Consider the following 22,904-nt stretch of genomic DNA (forward strand, 5'->3'; position numbering starts at 1 on the left):
TCAATAATTATGACATTTTGTTTGCTGGTATGTAAAATGTGTGGAAAAAGTATCTTTTCACAAATCCATGCCAGTCACAAATGTTGTGCAATACTTAAGGGTTAATGTATTGTTTATATTGTACATGCACTGTACGTATATTATCAGCTCATTTGATTGCCAGTTACAGTTAGGGACCCACCGATTATGCTCAATATTTTACCTATTATGCTATGCTGCACTGCTCACAATTTTGCCTTTTATGTTCAAATTAATGCTCAATAGTTACCTATTATGCTACAATTATGCTCAATATTTATAACTCAGTTCCCATGCTTTCTGGAAACAGTAAGTTGCTGAAGCACAGACTCTAAATCCTTGCTTGTTAAAATGCATGTCACAGAAAAGATCGATATACTCTAATAGAACAGTCAGCTGTCTGATTGTTCTCTGACTGTTCTATTAGAGTATATCGATCTTTTTCTGTGATATGTTTTTTGATAAGTAAGAATTTATGGTAATGCATAAGTGTTCTGCCAGCATTATGCTCAATGCTTTCAGGCACCTATTATGCTCATTATTATGCCAGCATAATCGGCGGGTCCCTACTAATAATCATGGTCACTCCCCTGGGCTGTAAAAATGCATTATCACCTAGTAACCAAGTGGTAGTTATTATTAGTAGAATAAACAAGCCACCAAACAGGTAAACAGCAACCTTTCCTCCTTGTACTTTCATCTAAACCAAACTTCATTATGGTCAATAAACTACGTACAAGCCACATAACCAATTTGGGCTGTCCAGACAACAGAGGTGCCTGGATAATAGAGGTTCCACTGTACTTAATGACACATTGAGAAGCTATTTTATACATTATTAAACTAATTGAAGTATATGAAGGCATGAAACGACATAAACGTATACAAAAATTAATAAGCAGCCATCAATGGTAAAAATTAAGAAATTTAATTAGCTTATTCACTATGATGTTTTGGATAAAGCTAATTTTTGCATCATACATGCACTGCATTATTGCGGCTAAAAATCATGTGCATAGCTATATTATTTTGATGTGAAAAATATAATGACCACCACTTGTAGTAAAGAAAATGTCCCATATATACCACATGCTCAAAACAGATAGTGAATGTGGGTGACACAAGCAGAAAGTTTACCAGAAACAGGTTAATATTCTCAAATTTGGCTACTAAACTTATTTCTGATTTCCATACTTTAGTGTATACATCTGAGCAGGTCATTATTCATTACTGGTGGTCACGAGATACTTTTCCTGCACTGACAAACATCAGAAAATGAATTTGAAGTGGTAGTCAAGTGATACTTGATCAGGCATGAAAGCCCAACATAATAGTGGTATTAATTTTACACACATAACTGACTATTGTTCTGTAGTATATCACCTAGATACATTGCACTCTTATAAATTGGTTGCCAAAGATTTCACTGTATGACCACATTATACAGTACTTTGTGCTGTGCTTTGATCAAAGTATATACAGTAATATGCAAAGTCAATGAACACTACAAACTGATTGAGAGTATGAAATTATGGAAATGATGAAATTAAATGTAAGTCAAATGTGCAGCTGTCACTAAACTTCTTTGCTCTTACATACACATCATAATAATGGTTATAGCAACAATCATCATCATCGCATTACTGATAACTGCTCCTCCTGCACCTCCAGCTGTAATACAAGAAAGTGTGATGATAAAGTTACTCATAGAACTGTGCAGATGATGTCAAACAGAAAAGTGTATTTATTTTCCATTAGGTAGAAGTATTAGCTGTAATTTGTAGACTATCAACTGTACTCATGGAGCTTCAATGCTTTATAAAGTTGGGCTATAAAATAGTTGTAAATAGTTGGTGGAGAGGAGCTATTGTCAGTAGGTAGTTACCTTTTTTATAATTTATCCAAAGGCAGTTCTAGGGGAGTTTCTGAGGTTTCCATAAACTGGTCAAGCAAGATTGAAATATCTTAATAGAGCAGTCACCATAATATTTTAACAATGATCTTACCAAACTGCTGATTCACTCAAATTATAAAATTTCCCTTAGGAGAGTATACTGCCAGGCCCCTTAGATTGAAATGTTTTATACGCTATATAATACATGCTATGTATATAGTGGCCACGCATGCCATCAATTGCTATGACTAAAATTACCTCCACATTCAAACTTGTTACACCTGTTTCTCAGAATTCCAGACCCCTAACAGGAGCATACTATAGAATGCATGCATCATTTCATGGCCTTCTGTAAGAATTGCAAGGCTTACCTAACCTATTTAAAATTTCTAGCTAGGCCCCTGGAATAGTACATAAAATGGTCATTTCACTTTGTTTCCGGCCTGATACAAAGTTTAGCAAACAAAAAAAATGCCTCTGCAATCAATTGAGGCCCCTTTCAACTGATTTCCACTATAGATGTGCATGCAATAGTCAACACAAAAGCCATTAATTTGCTACCACAAATCAACTTACACGATAGTGAGAAAGAAATGAGGCAAAGGAGGACAAAGTAAATCCATGAATGGTTGAAGGCATCAGTCAGTTATTTAGTCAGAACTAAACTTTTTCTACTTTAGATTCTGAAGTGTGTGTTTGGGTGATATATGACAAGCTGTTATTTTTCCAGCGTGAATATTATAGTGACTATATAAAACCACGCAGGCTTACGTACATAGCACTTTCACTTTTTATTCAGATAGAATGTTCTACACAAGCTATCAAAGTGGATTGACGGATTAGAGTGTACTATAACTCAACCGTTGCAAAATTGAACCCTATACAAAGCACCTCAGACGTTCCTTGAAATAGTTGCTTTATTGATGCATGTATATAGTAAGCCTGTACTTCACACACATGTAGGGACCCGTCAATTTTGCTGGCAAAAAATTTGGTATAATGGGTGGATAAAAGCAATGAGCAAAATGCTGGCATAATAGGTGAAATTTTTGTGAAGTGGACATAAAAATTGCACAAAAGATCGAGATATTCTGATAGAACAGTCAGACATGCTAAAATATCGACAATGCATAGCTAATTGTTACAGGAACAACAAGTGACAATCAAGATACCCTAATAAAACAGTCACACATGTTAAGCAATATTAGCTAGCTTCTTGCTTTGCATGTTAGTACATGCTGATCAAGATACTCTAATAGAACAGTCACTTTAAGGCGAAACTGTAGCTTTGCTATTGGAAATATTCAATTAACAAAGATCAGTGCTGAGCAAAATTTATAATTCTGGAGCAAAATATGGAGCATAATAGGTAAAAAATAAAAGAATTGCTGGAAAGAAAAATAGGTGGGAAAAAAAAGCAATATAGACTGGTCCCTACACACATGGCCCTTTTCAGATTTACACAGCAGATAAGCTCTGTGTATGTATATGTAATGTAGCTAATGTACTGTACAAACACATAAATTTTACCAGCACAAGGAAGAGTAGTGGTACTAGCAAACGCAAATCCTACAAATGCTTGGCTAGTTGACATCCTTCCTTCAGCAGTGATGTTGTACCTCACTCCGCACTGTAATCCAGTAACTATCACCTCAGCTTGTCCATCCCTTACAGGACCAAGATCTGAACAATAAGTATAGGAAATGCACACTGCAATGTACATATAATGTATGACCTGATTTAACCTATACCATTTCAGCACATTAACAAGCCTTCAAAATTAATAAATAGTCTATGAATTTTCGAAAATGGCTTAAACTTTTTGCCTGTAATTTAACTTTCCAAAACTTCAACTTTCTTCATAAATTCCAGTAATTCCACAATCAGTGGTAATTCAAAATTTAACTGCAGGCATGTTTCATCAACTTCATTTTTCAAAATTTACAGTATTTAAGGTTATAATTCATCTTTTCGGAAATAATTTCAGAGCAAACTATCAAATTTCCAGTCCTTGCTTACCCCTCAAAAACCCATCCAATACTGAGAAATAATTGTTTACTGTACAAAACTGGTGACACAAACTTCCTTTAATTTTGGGCCTAAACAAAGCACATATGTATAGTGTAAATATTACCTCCCCCAGACCCTAACCATCTCCAATAGAGCCCACACAGTGTTCTGGTGGCCTTGGAAAAGACACTAGAGTGATTCAGAGGCGTAGCCAGGATATTGTGAAGGGGGTTCCAAGAGCAGTATAGAGTTACCAGAAGCAGGGATCTGGGGGCACAGTCCCCAGCCGCTGAGAGACTTTCAATATTTTAACGAATCAAGTCTCAGCAAATTGCTATTTCTTATGCAAAAAGGACATTAATTATAAAGCATATAAGTGCTGTTGGGATGAAGATAGTACTAGATAAAGCTACCTATAGCGGAAACAGACAGCATAACACATAGAGACACATATAACTAGACATTTTAAAATTTTTTAATTTAAAATAAGAAATAGGGATCGCTGAAAAAAGCCACAAAACAAGAAGGGATCACTGGAGTGGTAATGTAAACCAACGTTGAAACCGGGTCACTACTGCTGACCCGGATGATCCACTGACCCGGATAGCAATCCGGGTCAGACCTGGATGTGACCCGGATTAATTAAAGCCGAGACTTGTTTCGGCTAGTCTCGAGTGAGCGAACGAGTCTACATTTTCAGCGTTCGATTCGTGTTGAGTAAATATTGCAACTTCAGCCTAGCTGTAGGTTGAAGACCAAAAAAAAAAAAAAAAAAAAGTCTTCACCTACTGACAATAGCTACCCTTCACCATAGATACCCTCAATTTCGTGCTATATACTACACTTACTAACAAATGAGCGTGGCTGAGCGTATGTTGGTAATGCGATAAGTGGGCGTGGCTCACGAAACAGCTACGCGATAGCGTTTATAAGTTTCCACGTCGTCAAACGAACAATTTCGTTTCTCACGTGATCCAATCCGGGTCAGACCCGGATAAATTGTAAACCGGGTCAGACCCGGATGACCCGGAGAAAATGTGACCCGGATGACCCGACCCGGTTTCAACGCTGATGTAAACCACAAATCCCTATTTTGACCTTTTATACTCAAATGGAGCATTTATAGAGAGTCAAAATAGGGATTTGTGGTTTACATTACCACTCCAGCGATCCCTTCTTGTTTTGTGGCTTTTTTCAGCGATCCCTATTTCTTATTTTTAATTTTTAATATGTCTAGTTTGTGTACTTTTTTCCAAATCCATTTACGGATTATAAGTTAATTGGCACATTAGTGTAGTAAGCTAACAGAGACTCCTTGGTTTAAAAGGCTAACTCATTAGATATGTTAATGCAATATTAATTTTGTAATCTATAATAAAGACTGTATTTTCATCCTGATTCATTTGTACACACACAAAATATAAGGTAGGATAACATTAATTCCTAGTCTATACTCAGTGTTTGAGCCATTATCGTCACACTTTGTTCCATCGCTGAAAACACACTGCTATATGAGCTACATGTACCTACCTGTCAGAAGAATTACTGATTGTGCACCTATCATACAGGAGACAGTGTTGATGGCAGCACAGGAGACTTGAAGAAGAACAAGGTGTTTATTCTAACAGAAGGACAAGAATGAAACTCTATGATACAATTTATAAGAATAGTAACTGTTAGTGTTATAATTCCTGTAGAGTCCAATTTTTTTTCAAAAGAGAAGATAAAATTTCATGTGATATAATGATGCATACATCAAGTACGTGCATTATAGGTGTAGAGTTGTCCAGCAGAATAGGTAGTGAAGAGATAGCTATACATTGTAGCTGTAGTGCTATTATTGTAGCGATGATGCTTTACAACACTTTGTATAGCTTACTGATTGCACGCCTATCATACAGGAGACAGTGTTGATGACAGCACAGGAGACTTGAAGAAGAACAAGATGTCTTAGGTGTTTATTCTAACAGAAGGACAAGAATGAAACTCTATGATACAACTTATAAGAATGGTAACTGTTAGCATTATAATTCCTGTAGAGTCCAATTTTTTTTCATAAATTTTCACGTGATATAACAATGCATACATCAAGCATGTGCATTATAGGTGTAGAGTTGTCTAGCAGAATAGGTAGTGAAGAGATAGCTATACATTGTAGCTGTAGTGCTATTATTGTAGCGATGATGCTTTACAACACCTTTGTATAAATGCACGTATGAACAGGGCTGAATACAGCAGCAACATTGTGAGTTGGTATTAATCAAGCTAAATAGGAGATGGCTAGGCTTGGCCGAAAAGTCTTCCTATGCCGGTGTCTGCATGTACAAATCACAATGTCACTGCTAGTGGCCAGTGGTGTAGCCAGTCTTACATGATTACCAGGGATTAGGCAGTCATTACCCATACATGCAAGAGTACTTTAAACTGGCATATTGAGTTCCAATTGCCAGGACTTAGACTGGGCTCTAGCCCTGAAAAGCCTAGGTGTAGCCTGCTAGCAACAGTGTGTCACAAAGTGGAACACCGTATGTATAGTCAGCAAAGTCTGGTTAGCATGCATGTGGTCATGGCTAAATGTTTGCAACTGTCAATGTCACTAGCTGATCGGAGAGTGTGCTAGAATATGTACACAGTAGCTAGTTACGGGACATTGGAAACGGTGGAAATTGAAAACTGAAACTAAAAACTGAAACTGAAAAACTGAAACGGAAAAACTGAAACTGAAAAACTAAAATTGGTCAAAACTTCATATTAACAGCTACCTCTTAACAAAGACCGCCTCTATAATAAGACCACCTCTATAATAAGACTGCCTCTAAAATAAGACCACCTCATAGTAGTTATGTCAAGTAGGTTCAAAAATATAGCTAAGGTGTACTCATAATGTAATAAAGTATCAATCAATCAGACAGTACTTAAAAGTTGAAATGACAGCTGCAGGGTTGTACAAAAGGATATACTATCTTATCATGCCAAGACCTAAAGTCCATGGTCATGTCACAAATAAAAATGGAGCAATTGCATGCATAATTGAATTTGATAATGGATTTCTCATGAATATTATTGTGCATGATTTAGGAGTTGCATAGTTACAAAATCAACATTAATGATTCTTGACTTTGTGTCTTAATAATTGTTAAGCACATGTAATAGGCATCCTCGAAGATTTAAAAACCTGAGGTGACATCAGTAATTACCGAAGCACAGGTAATTATTGACAGGTTTTTAAATCCTCGAAGACACCTATCACAAGTGTCTAACTATTACCAAGACACAAAGTCCAAGATCATTAATTTAACTATGAAACTCTTAAATCATGCACAATTCATGAGAAATCCAGTATCAGCAGAGTAATTGTGTATGCAATTACCCCATTTTCATTGTGACATAACCATGGACTTTAGGTCTTGGTATGGTAAGATAGTATATCCTTATGTACAACCCTGCAGCTGTCGTTTTAACTTTTAAGTACATACTGTCTGATTGATTGATACTTTATTACATTATGAGTACACCTAATGGCCTTTTTGTTGGACCTACTTGACATGACTACTATAATGAGGTGGTCTTATTAGAGGCGGTCTTATTATACAGGTGGTCTTATTACAGAGGTGGTCTTTGTTAAGAGGTACCTGTTAATATGAAGTTTTGACCAATTTTAGTTTTTCAGTTTCAGTTTTTCCGTTTCAGTTTCAGTTTTCAATTTCCACTGTTTCCAATGTCCCGCTAGTTACAGTGACATAAGCACAGTAGCACACAATCCTCCCATATAAGACTGTCAGGCTTCACACTCTGTAAGTTGTTTATGACATGGATACCATATGGGAGGGTTGTTGATGATATGTGGTTAGACCACAAAATATTTTTAAATGGTAGGGATGTAATAAACACCCCACCCAACCTTTTTTGCATGTGAAAAGCAGCCATGATATCAGCGCTACCATTTATCTTCCATCTATAATGGACAAACAAAGCACCCACTGTGATGGCTAGGAAGAAGAATAAACTGCATGATGCCTTGCATACGCGCTTGAACAACTTCTCGTAGCGAAGGCGGGCAGCTCACTAGATACCCTATTATGGCGATCTTGTAAGGTAAAAGAGTGCTGCACAACTTCAATCTGCCATCTATTAACGTTATAAAGACTATAGTCGAACAATATGCATCCCTGAGCACACAAGATCCCGTAATTTTGTTCTTCTACGGCTTCTTCCGTATACGGAACAGCAGGCAATGGCGAAGAAGAACTTAGAAATTTATCGAGGTGGAGGCCGGTTAGCGATCTGTGGAGTACGGGTTAATTAATGGGTCATGGACACGCGGAAGGACTCAGTGAGTAAGGCTGTGTAGTTTTTATCGCGAAAAAATGGAAGCCTTGGGCTGTACACGAGTGAAACAAAATAATAATAAGATAGGGGCGGGTGTTTCCGGACAAAGTTTGCACACACATTAGAAATTTGTTCATTCCTCCTCGAAAGAAGAGCGGATTTTAAAATGCTTAGTGCCGAATTGTAGCTAATGAACTAGGCTATCGGTGGTATAAATTGTGGGTGGTGAAGTATAGGGTACTAGGAGAAAGAGCAGTTTAAATTTGCAGTTTGAGAAATTGTCAAAAATTTATGTGGCTGGGGTTTCCGGACACCACTTAAAAAAGACGTACCTGCTATTGTTATGGGAAATGCTGCACTCTATTGAGTGTCAAGGCCAGCAGATACTGATAGCATTCTGTTTGTGTGGTTACTTTGTTGGTGACAGCGATTTTTAAGAACCATTATCGTTATGGGAAATGCTGAACCCACTATCGTGGTTCATGATAATCTGTAAGTGATAGTTATCTCACTGGTATAGGAACCATGAATCCACTGATACAAATAGAATGACTTACAATCAAAACATTATAATTAACTACAAAATATGCAAAATTAATATGCATAGCATAGAAACCAATTATTGGAGTTCTATATCTTTATACACTGCACACCAAAGCTATAGCAGTATACAAGGTCATGCTCAGTTTTGCATTTAATGTTAGAATGTCTGATAAACTTCACTAATTCATTAACATATGGATATGGATATTCACATGCATATTTTATTAGAGTATATTTGACTGCTGAGTATACGTGACTGCTCTATTAGAGTATATCGATAGGTTTTGGGCTCATGTAATTTGTTACCTCTGTAAATCCAGATGAATGCAAGTTTTATCAAATGTTGTGCTGTGCCATACACTATAATATTACTCACTCATTCTGTCCTGCCACACTAAATGGTATGTTAGGGTCCTGCATGCTGTAAACTCAGAAGTTTAAATTTTAGAGGGGGTTCCTGAACCCCTCGGAACCTCCTCTCCCTATACCCTTGTGACTTGGGATGGTGTCACTGGGGTTTGGATTGGCTGGAAAAGAACTGAAAGTATGAAATATGTAAAAATTGTGCCATTTGAGAACTTTCAGAGGCATGTAATTTGGTCTAAAGCTTGCCATATGCATAACTTACTGCCTACCCCAACACCATTCCTTAGTGAGGACTGTGGCAACACTTGTGTAAAACATGGTAGGAAATATAAAAGCTGTTTCTTACAATTTAAACAGTCTGTAAAAAAACCATAATATGTTAGCAAAAATTCACCCATGTGCCATTAGGTAGATCACATATTAAATGAGTTATTGTATACATACAGTACACAAAACAAATACTGTATATAATAAATTTTAACACCCTGACAATGCTTAGAATTATATTTACTTTCTCTGGCTGCAAGCATCACACTACAAAACTCCACATCACTATCAGGATGAATGGTACAGTTGAAAGTTGCAGAATACACATTTCCATTAGTTCTGTTGGATGCAGTACGTGAAACAGAAGTTACTGAAGAGCCATCTAAAGGAGCAAATATTTTATCAACATGTATGCACACTTGCAAATAAACTCAGGAGTTTATAATACAGGTATACATCCACGCAAAAACAGCCAAACTGTATAAAAGAGTGTGGCCTTCATAAAAGGTGTGGCCTCCAAACGCCTGGGTGAAAAAGTTGTGAAATCAAAGGTGCAAAGATGTAATTATTGTTAACATCATTGCAGTCATTTCATGGCCGCCACCTTTGATTACACAGCTTTATTCCCCCAGGCTTTTGAATGCCGCACCTTTTATAGAGCTAGGCTGTTTTTGCATAGATTTCACTTCTTTTTTTGTATACCAAAGCCAACCATAAACTGGCTTGAGGCTTGGTTTTACACAAGTTTCTTCTTATCTACAGATACAGTGATAAAATATGTAATGCTCTACTAATACAGAAAAAACATCTACCAATCTGATGCCAAAGCCAAAGGGTCTATGCAATAATCTGATAATTGCCTATAGCTAATTTTGTGCTTGCTTGTTCATGGCTATGGCTATATTATTATAGTGCCAGTATCAAAATGTTTTGTAGCAAAGTACAAGTTAGGTATATATGCATGATTATATTAATAGGATTTTTATTATGCAGTGACTGTTCTATTAGAGTATCTCAATATATACCACTCAGAGCAAAACATACCGATGTTGAAGTTTAATACACACTTCATTAAGCTTTTAATCTTATGTGCAGGCTACTTTCACCATTTAATGGTTCTGCTCACATGTGTGTGTATGGACAAACATAGGTACAAACATGTATATACTGTAGGTCAGGAAACTAGACGCATGCCTACAGAGGCGCATGCCTGTTTTAATAAAAGCAATGCTGATAAGGTACAAGAATTTTTCTCTAATTCATTACCCTTTAGTAACTTTTTTAATACAGACTAAAAATTTTCCTGTGGCATCTTCCTCAGAAAAAATTACACTATACAAGTTCAATATCCTTTATAATTCTACGATGCCTCAACACAACGTATTGTTTTTTACAAGCCACAAACTTCAATAAATATTGTGTATAGTGAGCTTTTATTTGTGATTTAAATGGCTCCACTCAAATTAAGGTACATGGCTAAAATACATAAAGAAACGGAAAATGAACTCAATCCTAAACTAATGATTTATCAGCAATACTTCAGCTTGCAGTATAAGCAATACAAAAACATGTTATCATATACACAACAAGATTAATGTTTTGCACAAGCCTCTGAACACATTACAAAGCGTGCTTAAGACAATGTTAAACCCTGCACTAAAAAATAGCATATTTATCAAAGTATGAGTGAGAGTAAAATTATCACTGTTAGTGCGGCAGTTGCTAACAAGCATTAATGTGCTGTTTGTTAGAGTTAAAGTACCGCCGCATGTGTGTACGGAAATACAGTACGAGGGTGTGTGTCAAGAGACTAATAAAGTATGAGGCAAAGCCAAGTGCTGTATTTGCCTCAAGACACCCCCCAAGTACTGTATTTTTCATACACGCAAGCAAGGCGGTGCTTTAAGTGTTATATTGTACTTCCTATTGTAGTTGTCTGGCTCAGAGCAATTTTCTCTAGTACTCAAACCGCTGTGATTTTTGGTGATAAGGATATCAGTAAGTGTTTATATAATCCATTTCTAGTCACAGAATGGACTAATAGGATTAGTTTGGCTAGTTTTAGCGATTTACAATGTCATACATGTGATCAATTTTGCTGTCTTAGTGGAGTCGTTTTTAGAAAGCTTCATGATCAGACAATCAGTAAGTGTTTATACAATCTATTTCTAGCCATATAACGAACTCATAAGATTAGCTTGGCTGGTTTTAGCAATTTACAGTGTGTTGTTTATGTAACATTCCTTAAATAAATTCTCCGCATAGCTGGACTGTATTTGCCCAAGTGTGCTGTATTTGCCCAATTAAGCACATAACTGTACTGTATTCACCCAATTAGCTGCATAACTGTACTGTATGACTCATACAGTACAATTATGCAGTTGATTAGTACTGTATGGACAATACAATACACAGCATTGCTTTGATCCTCCCATGCAAAGTACAATAATTCTATAGCAAGACAACATTAGTAGCAGCTAATTGTTATTGCTGATTTGCTCCAATGTAGTCTGGCCTTGCAACCAGCACCAACACTCATCGACCATAAAACCAAGAAGGCACAAGGATAATTGCTGTAAAAATCTAAATACATTAACAGCATTCTGCAACAGTATATATGCATATCAACTTGTTTACAGCTGTAATGTGGAATGTGCACTTTACAGAAAATGAACTTACTATAATTCAAGGCTTACATTCAAACAGATAGATTACAGGTTTTTACAATTGAGTTTGTCATCTTTGCAATAGAATTCATCCTGTTTGCAGTTCATTGCATTTGCACAACAATTCATCAATTACATAAAGCAGTTACTCATCACAAAGTGGATCATATTTGCCAAGGAGAATACCACTTGAGACACTAGAGGGTAACTGGAGCTGGTTATATGCAAAGCCATTTGAGCTAATTAACTTGTTGGCAAGTGACCACCCATCATCAGTGGTGAAGCACAATAGCGAATGCTATTGAAGAAGCTGTAGCAGAAGAATTATTGCCTTACAAAGCATTCTTTACAACAGTTGTACTTCAACAAGATTATGAAGCAGCTACTACATCTTGTTTTCGTGTTTACTGCAGCTGCCAATCTTACAAACAACATACGAATTTTTATGCAAACACAACAAGTTCAAGTGCAAAACTGACAAATTCAATTGCAAACAGGATGAATTCTACTGCAAAAGCGACAAAGTCTACTGCAAACGGGACAAAGTCAATTGCAAAGGCGACGGATTCAATTGTAAAAACATGGCTGTAATATCAGTATAGTACATAAATGGAGTAGGGTCCCAGTGATAAAAAGTAGTGAAACAAGATACATGAATGATGGTAGCATTTAGCTTTGTGGGAAAATTTCTACATTGACTTGTTATCACCATCTGTTCAATGCCGAAGTAGGGATTTCCCTACATAGCTATGTTGTAATAGCTAACATCACTCATATCTCTTGTTTCACTACTTTTATTGCTGGAATCCTATTTCAATAACAAATTTTAGTGTAACTTTTGTTGTAGCATAGCTATGTGGTTGTGACTGCTTCATTAGAGTATATCATCTCCCAGCTTGTCTAAAATTAATAGAGTAAGGGCGTGGTTTGTCATTATAGTTTTCTACAACAAAACCAAGCTAATTGCAGCTAGATGATTAAGGGATGTGGTGACAGAGTGCACTCATCGTTAAATGCGAGGCACATGTTCTGGTCGCTTAGGGTGTGGTCAGATCAGTGATCACTCTTATATGTGAACTATGCATATCTACTCCTCCTACAGTAGCTTGAGAACTTCAAACAATTTTGTGGCATCTAAATACGCTCCTCTAACAAAAGTACCGATGCAGAAAATTACTACCTTGGTATGGTTTCCTTGCATGAAGAATAAGACCATGTAATTGAAAAGGCAAAGAGCAGAAGGCAGATACTTTTTGGAACCAGAAAAGCTCATGTCACCAATAAATTTGTTATTGTAACATGAAATGTAATGATTAATTTAACCTCTAGCCTTGTGACTATGATCAGGTAGGCAGTGAGGCAGGTAGGCAGATAAAAATAAGGGTTTTGACAATCGCTTTTAAAATTTAATATCCAACCGTCTGTAAGTACTTTTTGTTTTTTAATACTGGATTTGAATTAGATACACTAAGGCTATTCCATAAAAGTGATTTGGATCTAAGTCATACACAGAGGTTTGTTTAAGATCATACAGTAGTCATGTATGTTCTGCAACATTAAGTCTAGCTTCCTCCCTTCCTCAGTCTGTTAGCAAGTCCATTTCAAGTCATTCATTTCCAATCCATTTTGTATGGCAATTGTAATTTATAGTATTTCTAAGAGTCATAGATGTACATAGTCTTGTTCGTCTCTAAAGGCACCTGTCAGGTAGTCTGTCAGCCAGCCAATCCTCAGTTCGAAAAAAATGGTTTGGCAGGTACATTTGAGGATTGAGACTAACTATACCCAGATCAATGCTACCGAATCATTGTGGCAAAGAGGTGATTTACAGTTCGTTCAGGTCAATGTTTAGCACAAGTCTTTGCAAATCCTACTAGTAAGCAATATACAGTATATACTGAATAGGCGTAGGAAATAGAGGGCTGGAGGTGGGGGGCATGACCCCCAATAATTTGACCAGCTACAGTATTTCAAGTCACCTCTTAAGTAATCAACTGTTTATTTACCTTACCTCCAACGTTTCAGATTACTCTATAATTCACTTTTCTACTCAATCAGCACTCCATTATGTATTTATGAAATTATCAACTTACACGGTGTCTCCTCAGCAATACCTCAGATCGATGATTGTGACAAGTGCCTCTAAATGAATTTTTGGATAAGCAATGCTGTTTGTGACTGATCAAGACACACGGTAGTGTGTCGTGCGGCCCAAGAAGCCGGCGCGCCACACCGTGAGTATATTGACAGGAAGAACGAAAACGTCATTTTCACACCTTTGTATCTCGGTGATCACTTATCTGATTGGAACCAAATTTGCTACACAGTTGCCCGCCAGCCAAGGGAGTCTACATTCCAAATTTGAAGGAAATCACTCCAGCCATTTCCGAGATACGAGCTGCCAAAGTTTCGTTTTTTTTCTTCGTTCTTTTCTTCTTCTTCTTCTTCTTCGTCTTTTCGCACACTTGCAAAAATTGCTGTAACTCGCAAACACGTACTCCGATCGCCTTGAAATTTGGCACACAGAAAGGGAGTCCAAAGGCGAATCCTAGCATCAACTTTGGTACAAATCCGATGAATGGTTCAGGAGTTATGACCGATTATTCGCGTAAAACAAGATCGATTTGTTGTCACGCCTACAGGGTAAACCGCTTCATGGAATGAGTTAAAAATTGCTATGTAGATGGAGTAACCATCGTAGGAGTGCCTTTTGGTGGTTTGAAAGGAATAGAGATAAAGACCATGGAGATATGACACAAAACCCAACCTGTGTCACAGTTACGCGATCGATTTTTTATAAATATAAAAGTATTAGTTTTCACGCCTACTAGGCAAACCGCTTAGAGCAATGAGCTGAAAATCGGTGTATAGCTGGAATAATCTTCATTGAAAGTCCTTGCAGTAGTACAGAAGAATCGGATTACAAACCACTGAGTTATGATTCGAAAGCCAACTCCGTGTAGCAAATGCGAGATCGAGATACTCTAATAGAACAGTCACCCTAATAGAGCATTCGGCTAATTTATTTATTCCATTATAGAATTTTATTACATCACAAGTTATTCTGTAGGGAGTTCAGCTGCAAACAGTTAATCTTATAGACAGTTCAGCAAGAAGACAGTCACCATGTGGAGAGTTAAGCAAATATATCACTATAGAGATTCAGAACATTACAAGTCACACTGAAGAAAGTTCAGCTATAAACAAGTCATGCACTGTGTAGAGAATTCAGCTACAATTAAGTCACTCTCTAGAGAATTCAGTCACACAGAATTCAGCTACACACAAGTCACTGTGGAGAGAGTACAGCTACAAACAAATTACCCTTTAGAGTGATCAGCTACAAACAAAACACTTTGCAGGGTGTTCAGCTGCAACAAATCAACCTTTAGAGCGATCAGCAATGAACAAATCAACACAAATCTACCTGTAGAGAGATAAGCTAGAAACAAATCACCCTGTAGAGAGTTCAGCTACAAAAAATCACCCTGTAGAGACATCAGCTAGAAACTAGACACAATGTAAGGTGTTCAGCTACAAGCAATCACCCTGTAGAGAGTTCAGCTAAAACAAATCAACCTGCAGAGAGATCAGCTACAGACAAATCACCTTATAGAGAGTTTAGCTACAAACAGATTACATGTAGAGAGATCGGCTACAAACAAATCAACCTGCAGAGAGATCAGCTACAGACAAATCACCTTATAGAGAGTTTAGCTACAAACAGATTACATGTAGAGAGATCGGCTACAAACAAATCAACATGCAGAGAGATCAGTTACACACAAATCAACTTGTAGAGAGATCAGCTAAAACAAATCAACCTGCAGAGAGATCAGCTACAAACAAATCACCTTATAGATAGTTCAGCTACAAACAAATTACCTTGTAGAGAGATCGGCTACAAACAAATCAACCTGCAGAGTGATCAGCTACACACAATTCAACTTGTAGAGAGATCAGCTACAAACAAATCACCCTGTAGAGAGATCAGCTAGAAACTACACACAATTTAAGGAGTTCAGCTACAAGCAAATCACCCTGTAGAGAGTTCAGCTACAAACAAACCAACCTGTAGAGCGATCAGCTAGAAACAAATTACCCTGAAGAGAGGTCAGCTACAAAAAATCACCTTGTAGAGAAATCAACTACAAACAAAACACTTTGCAGAGAGTTCAGCTACAAACAAATCAACCTTTAGAGCGATCAGCAACAAACAAATCAACCTGTAGAGAGATAAGCTAGAAACAAATCACTCTGTAGAGAGTTCAGCTAAAACAAATCCATCTGCAGAGAGATCAGCTATGTACAAATCACCTTATAGATAGTTCAGCTAGAAACAAATTACCTTGTAGAGAGATCGGCTACAAACAAATCACCCTGCAGAGAGAACAGCTACAAACTAGACACAAAGTATGGAGTTCAGCTACAAGCAAATTACCCTGTAGAGATTTCATCTACAAACAAATCAACCTGTAGAGCAATCAGCTAGAAACAAATCACCCTGAAGAGAGGTCAGCTACAAAAAATTACCCTGTAGAGAGATCAGTTAGAAACAAATCACCCTGAAGAGAGGTCAGCTACAAAAAAATCAGCCTGTAGAGAGTTCAGCTAAAACAAATCAACCTGCAGAGAGATCAACTACAAACAAATCACCTTATAGAGAGTTCAGCTACAAACAAATTACCCTATAGAGAGATCGGCTACAAACAAATCAACCTGCAGAGAGATCAGCTACACACAAATCAACTTGTAGAGAGATCAGCTACAAACAAATCACCCTGTAGAGGGATCATCTAGAAACTACACACAATGTAAGGAGTTCAGCTACAAATAAATCACCCTGTAGAGAGTTCAGCTAAAACAAATCAACCTGCAGAGAGATCAGCTACAAACAAATCACCTTTTAGACAGTTCAGCTACAAACAAATTACCTTGTAGAGAGATTGGCTACAAACAAATCAACCTGCAGAGAGATCAGCTACACACTTGTAGAGAGATCAGCTACAAACAAATCACCCTGTAGAGAGATCAGCTAGAAACTAGACACAATGTAAGGAGTTCAGCTACAAGCAAATCACCCTGTAGAGAGTTCAGCTACAAACAAACCAACCTGTAGAGCGATCAGCTAGAAACAAATCACCCTGAAGAGAGGTCAGCTACAAAAAATCACCTTGTAGAGAGATCAACTACAAACAAAACATTTTGCAGAGAGTTCAGCTACAAACAAATTAACCTTTAGAGCGATCAGAAACAAACAAATCAACCTGTACAGAGATCATCTAGAAACAAATCAACCTGCAGAGTTATCAGCTACAAACAAATCAGCTCGTAGAGAGATCAGTTACACACAAATCAACCTGTACAGAGATAAGCTAAAAACAAATCAGAGTTCAGCTAAAACAAATCAATCTGCAGAGAGATTAGCTACATACAAATCATCTTATAGATAGTTCAGCTACAAACAAATTACCTTGTAGAGAGATTGGCTACAAACAAATCACCCTGCAGAGAGATCAGCTACACACAAATCAACTTGTATAGAGATCAGCTACAAACAAATCACCCTGTAGAGAGATCAGCTAGAAACTACACACAATGTAAGGAGTTCAGCTACAAACAAATCACCCTGTAGAGAGATCAGCTACAAACTAGACACAAAGTAAGGAGTTCAGCTACAAGCAAGTTACCCTGTAGAGAGTTCATCTACAAGCAAATCAACCTACAGAGCAATCAGCTAGAAACAAATCACCCTGAAGAGAGGTCAGCTACAAAAAATCACCCTGTAGAGAGATCAGCTAGAAACAAATCACCCTGAAGAGAGGTCAGCTACAAAAAAATCACTTTGTAGAGAGATCAGCTAGAAACAAATCACCCTGAAGAGAGGTCAGCTACAAACAAAACACTTTGCAGAGAATTCAACTACAAACAAATCAGCTTGTAGAGAGATCAGTTACACACAAATCAACCTGTCGAGAGATAAGCTAGAAACAAATCACCCTGTAGAGAGTTCAGCTACAAGCAAAACACCCTGTAGAGAGTTCAGCAACAAAGAAACCACCATGTAGAGAGTTCAACTGCAAACAAATCACCTTATAGAGAGTTCAGCTACAAACAAAATCACCCTGTAGAGAGATCAGCCAGAAACTAGACACAATGTAAGGAGTTCAGCTACAAGCAAAACACCCTTTAGTGAGTTCAGCTACAAACAAATCAACCTGCAGTGAGATCACCTACAAAAAGCACCTTGTACAGAGTTCAGCTACAAACAAATTACCCTGTAGAGAGATCGGCTACAAACAAATCAACCTGTAGAAAGATCAGCTACACACAAATCAACTTGTAGAGAGAGATCAGCTACAAACAAATCACCCTGTAGAGAGATCAGCTAGAAACTAGACACAATGTAAGGAGTTCAGCTACAAGTAAATCACCCTGTAGAGAGTTCAGCTAAAACAAATCAACCTGCAGAGAGATCAGCTACAAATAAATCACTTTATAGACAGTTCAGCTACAAACAAATTACCTTGTAGAGAGATCGGCTGCAAATTAATCAACCTGCAAAGAGATCAGCTACACACAAATCAACTTGTAGAGAGATCAGCTACAAACAAATCACCCTGTAGAGAGATCAGCTAGAAATTAGATACAATGCAAGGAGTTCAGCTACAAGCAAAATCACCCTTTAGTGAGTTCAGCTACAAACAAATCAACCTGCAGTGAGATCACCCACAAAAACGCACTTGTACAGAGTTCAGTTACAAACAAATTACCCTGTAGAGAGATCAGGTAGAAGAATTCACCTTGTAGAGAGTTCAGCAACTAGGGACCCGCCGATTATGCTCATAATTTTACCTATTATGCTATGCTGCACTGCTCAAAAACTTACCTATTATGCTTAAATTTATGCTCAATACTTACCCATTATGCTCAAATTATGCCCAATTATTTATGCCTCAGTTCTCATGCTCTGCTAATAATTTCCAATCTATGGATAAATAATAAGTGGCTGAAGCACAAACTTACTTGTCAAAATGCATATCACAGAAAAGATCGATATACTCTAATAGAACAGTCAGCTATGTGATTGTTCTATTAGAGTTACTGACTGTTCTATTAGAGTATATCGATCTTTCTGTGATAGCTATTTTGATAAGCAAGAATTCATACTATTACACAAATATTCTACCTATTATGCTAGCATTATGCTCAGACACATATTATGCTCATAATTATGCCAGCATAATCGGCGGGTCCCTATCAGCAACAAAGAAACCACCATGTAGAGAGTTCAGCTGCAAACAAATCACCCAGTAGAAAGATCAGCTAGAAGAAGTTACCTTGTAGAGAGATCAGTTACAAAGAAACTATCATATAGAGAGTTCAGCTACAAAGAAATTACCTGGTAGAGAGTTCAGCTAGAAGAAGTCACCTTGTAAAGAGTTCAGCTACAAAGAAACTATCATGTACAGAGTTCAGCTACAAAGAAACCACCTGTACACAATTCAACTACAAACAAATCACCCTGTATAGAGATCAGCTAGAAGAAGTTACCTTGTAGATAGTTCAGCTACAACAATTCACCCTGTAGAGAGAGCATCTAGAAGAAGTCACCTTGTAGAGTGTTCAGTTACAAAGAAATTATCATGTAGAGAGTTCAGCTGCAAACAAATCACTCTGTAGAGAATTCAGCTACAATGAAACCGCCATGTAGAGAGTTCAGCCTCATACAAACCACCTTGTAGAGAATTCAACTACAACAAATCACCCTGTAGAGAAGAAGTTACCTTGTATAGAGAGTTCAGCTACAAAGAAACCATCATGTAGGAAGTTCAGCTACAAAGAAACCACCATGTAGAGAGTTTAGCTGCAAACAAATCACCTGTAGAGAGTTCAGCTAGAAACAAATCACCCCGTAGAGAGATCAGCTGGACAAAGTCACCTTGTAGAGAGTTCAGCTACAAAGAAACCATCATGTAGACAGTTCAGCTGCAAACAAATCACCCTGCAGAGAGTTCAGCTACAAAAAATCACCCTGTAGAGAGTTCAGCTAGACGAAGTCACCTTATAGAGAGTTCAGCTACAAAGAAACCATCATGTAGAGAGTTCGGCTAAAAAGACACCACCATGTAGAGAGTTTAGCTGCAAACAAATCACCTGTAGAGAGTTCAGCTAGAAACAAAACACCCTGTAGAGAGACCAGCTAGAAGAGATTACCTTGTAGAGAGTTCAGCTACAAAGAAACCATCCTGTTTATAGTTCAGCTACATTTCAAGTCACCCAGTAGAGAGATCAGCTGCAAAAAAATATCCTGTGGGGCATAATGGGCATGTAATAAATATATGTATATAATTTGTATAATTACTAATAAAATAAAAAATAATTGAAGTACAAAATTCTTCTTTAAGTTCTTTTCTTCTTCCTGTAGTAACGAAAAAAACACATGGGTTAAAAAGCCCCAAAGCCAGCCATAGGCCGGCTTTGCAGTATACAAATACAAAAAGAAGTGATATCTAATCAAAAACAGCCAAGCTGTAAAAAAAGGTGCGGCCCCCAAAAAGGCCATGGTGAAAAAAGATGTGAAATCCAAGGTGGCGGCCAAGAAATGGCTGTGATGGTAGGTTAATGGTTACATTTTAATAACAACAATTCAGGTGAATTTGGTGCCAAGACCAAGCGGCACAAAATTCACCTGAATTGTCGTTATTAAAATGTAACCATTAACCTACCATCACAGCCATTTCTTGGCCGCCACCTTGGATTTCACATCTTTTTTCACCATGGCCTTTTTGGGGGCCGCACCTTTTTTTACAGCTTGGTTGTTTTTGATTAGATATAGAATTACACAAGTAAAAATGCATTGCTGGAATGATTCAACCATGTTTCACTACTAAAAATACTCTAATCTCAAAGTGTTAGTTTTCGAAAAATTGCTCGGGGGCATGCCCCCATACTCCCTATAGTTTAGCGTGCTTGTCATGCTCAGCATTTATTTTTCCTTACAATTATCTGCCCCCCCCACACACACACACAAACCACGAGGTGCTTGTTACGCCTATGTTACATTACTATAGAACATCACATGATCCATACTTATCGGTGATGCATACCTCAAGCAATGAGTTGTATATTATGATTTTATCTTCTTAAAAATACGAGTTACCTAGTGTTATATACTGAATTTGTAGGTTGAGAACTGGAGTTTTAGAGCTTTGGGGGCCACCTTAGCCCCAAGGCCCTAGGCAGCTGTCTCTACCCTTAAGGCCGGCCCTGTTTAGTACTTCTTTTGCTATGGATTATCGCACACAACACACACACACGCTCACATGCATGAATGTTTGCATATACCCAACAAAAATCATCAACTGATCACTTTGCTACTTGGTAGCTCTTCTACTAGGCTACTTTAACACCACAACTTTATATTACATTTGGTGCTTTCCTTAAAAAGTAATCACTGCAATTTCTTTTAAACAACAAAAGATTTGAGCTATGATGGGTAACTTACACACAGAAGGATTTTTTGCTATTCCACTCCACTAAGTGATTTATGCTGTAGGTGTGACAAAATATTGGTCTTTTTAACACAAATAGATGCCCATAACCCACTGTTTGTCAGATTTACACCAGAGACTTGCTACATGAACTCAGCACAATACATCCTAATTTCACAGCAATCAAATTATAAAATTATAGTTTTTATAAATAAGCACCCACAAAACGCAAAGGAATAAATGAAGAAATTAAGCCTAACTTTGAGGGTTTGAAGTGATTTTACTTAAATTTGGTGTGTGGGATGCCAAAGATGGCGGGCAGCTATAATGCAAACATCACATGCTTTTTGAGAAACGACAATGAACCTATGCATGTGTGAAAACATGAAAACCCATTTTCTTTTTTTCTGTAAATGTACCCAATGTAGTATGCTGACTTTCTTGGCCACAAAACACACTACCATGTGACTTGATAAGTACAAAGCCATACCAATACCCATCAGGTGAAATTAACTTACAAACTGTAGCAGGGGCAGTATTGCTAGATATTCCACTGCCAAATCTGTTGGCTGCAGTCACTATGAGATGAATATTATCACGATATATTCCAACAGGTAGTGGTGAGAAGGGAAATGTTAATGAAGTAGTGATGTTATCAACATCCCTTGTTGTACCATTGTAGTATACTCGGTATACCAGTGGTTGCTCCAGCGGACCATTACCCATTATGACAGGCTGTGTAGAGCATAAATATGTTAAAAGAATCACACTCAGGCAGTTACAGTACATAGTTAATGGACTATACCATTTATGTCACATAAACAGTTTCTCAATAAAAATTTTGTGTGTGCATTTGCAAATTATTTAGTTGATATGCAGTAGAAATATATACGCATTTTTGCTATGACTATACCACAATTCGCTTTTTTTCTCCATTGCAAAATAAACTAGACATATTAAAAATTTAAAATTTAAAATAAGAAATAGGGATCGCTGAAAAAAGCCACGAAACAAGAAGGGATCGCTGGGGGGTGGTAATGTAAACCACAAATCCCTATTTTGACTCTCTGTCATAAATTTTTAGTTACATGCTGTCAATTTGAAGTGAGTCAAAATAGGAGTTTGTGGTTTACATTACCACCAACAGAGAGTCAAAATAGGGATTTGTGGTTTACATTACCACTCCCAGCGATCCCTTCTTGTTTCATGGCTTTTTTCAGCGATCCCTATTTCTTATTTTAAATTTTTAATATGTCTAGTTTGTGTACTTTTTTCCAAATCCATTTATGGATTATAAGTTAATTGGCACATTAGTGC

The 22,904-nt window shown here is 37.3% G+C and overlaps 1 protein-coding gene across 2 annotated transcripts in view; it reads right to left on the reverse strand.

Annotated features, from left to right (window-relative positions):
- Positions 1–1,397: 1,397 nt before the first annotated feature.
- The window catches only part of LOC136262149 (receptor-type tyrosine-protein phosphatase S-like), a gene marked incomplete at its 5' end in the record, with an annotated part of 65,007 nt that continues 43,500 nt past the window's right edge, over positions 1,398–22,904 (reverse strand). Inside the window, 4 exon segments of one of the 2 annotated variants that reach the window (XM_066056315.1) lie at positions 1,398–1,689; positions 3,443–3,595; positions 9,672–9,809; positions 22,106–22,322. In XM_066056315.1, coding sequence (XP_065912387.1) covers positions 1,610–1,689; positions 3,443–3,595; positions 9,672–9,809; positions 22,106–22,322 — 588 coding nt within the window. 2 annotated transcript variants of the gene reach the window in all.

This window comes from Dysidea avara, chromosome 1 (genome assembly GCF_963678975.1).
Source record: "Dysidea avara chromosome 1, odDysAvar1.4, whole genome shotgun sequence".
Taxonomy (NCBI): Eukaryota; Metazoa; Porifera; class Demospongiae; order Dictyoceratida; family Dysideidae; genus Dysidea; species Dysidea avara.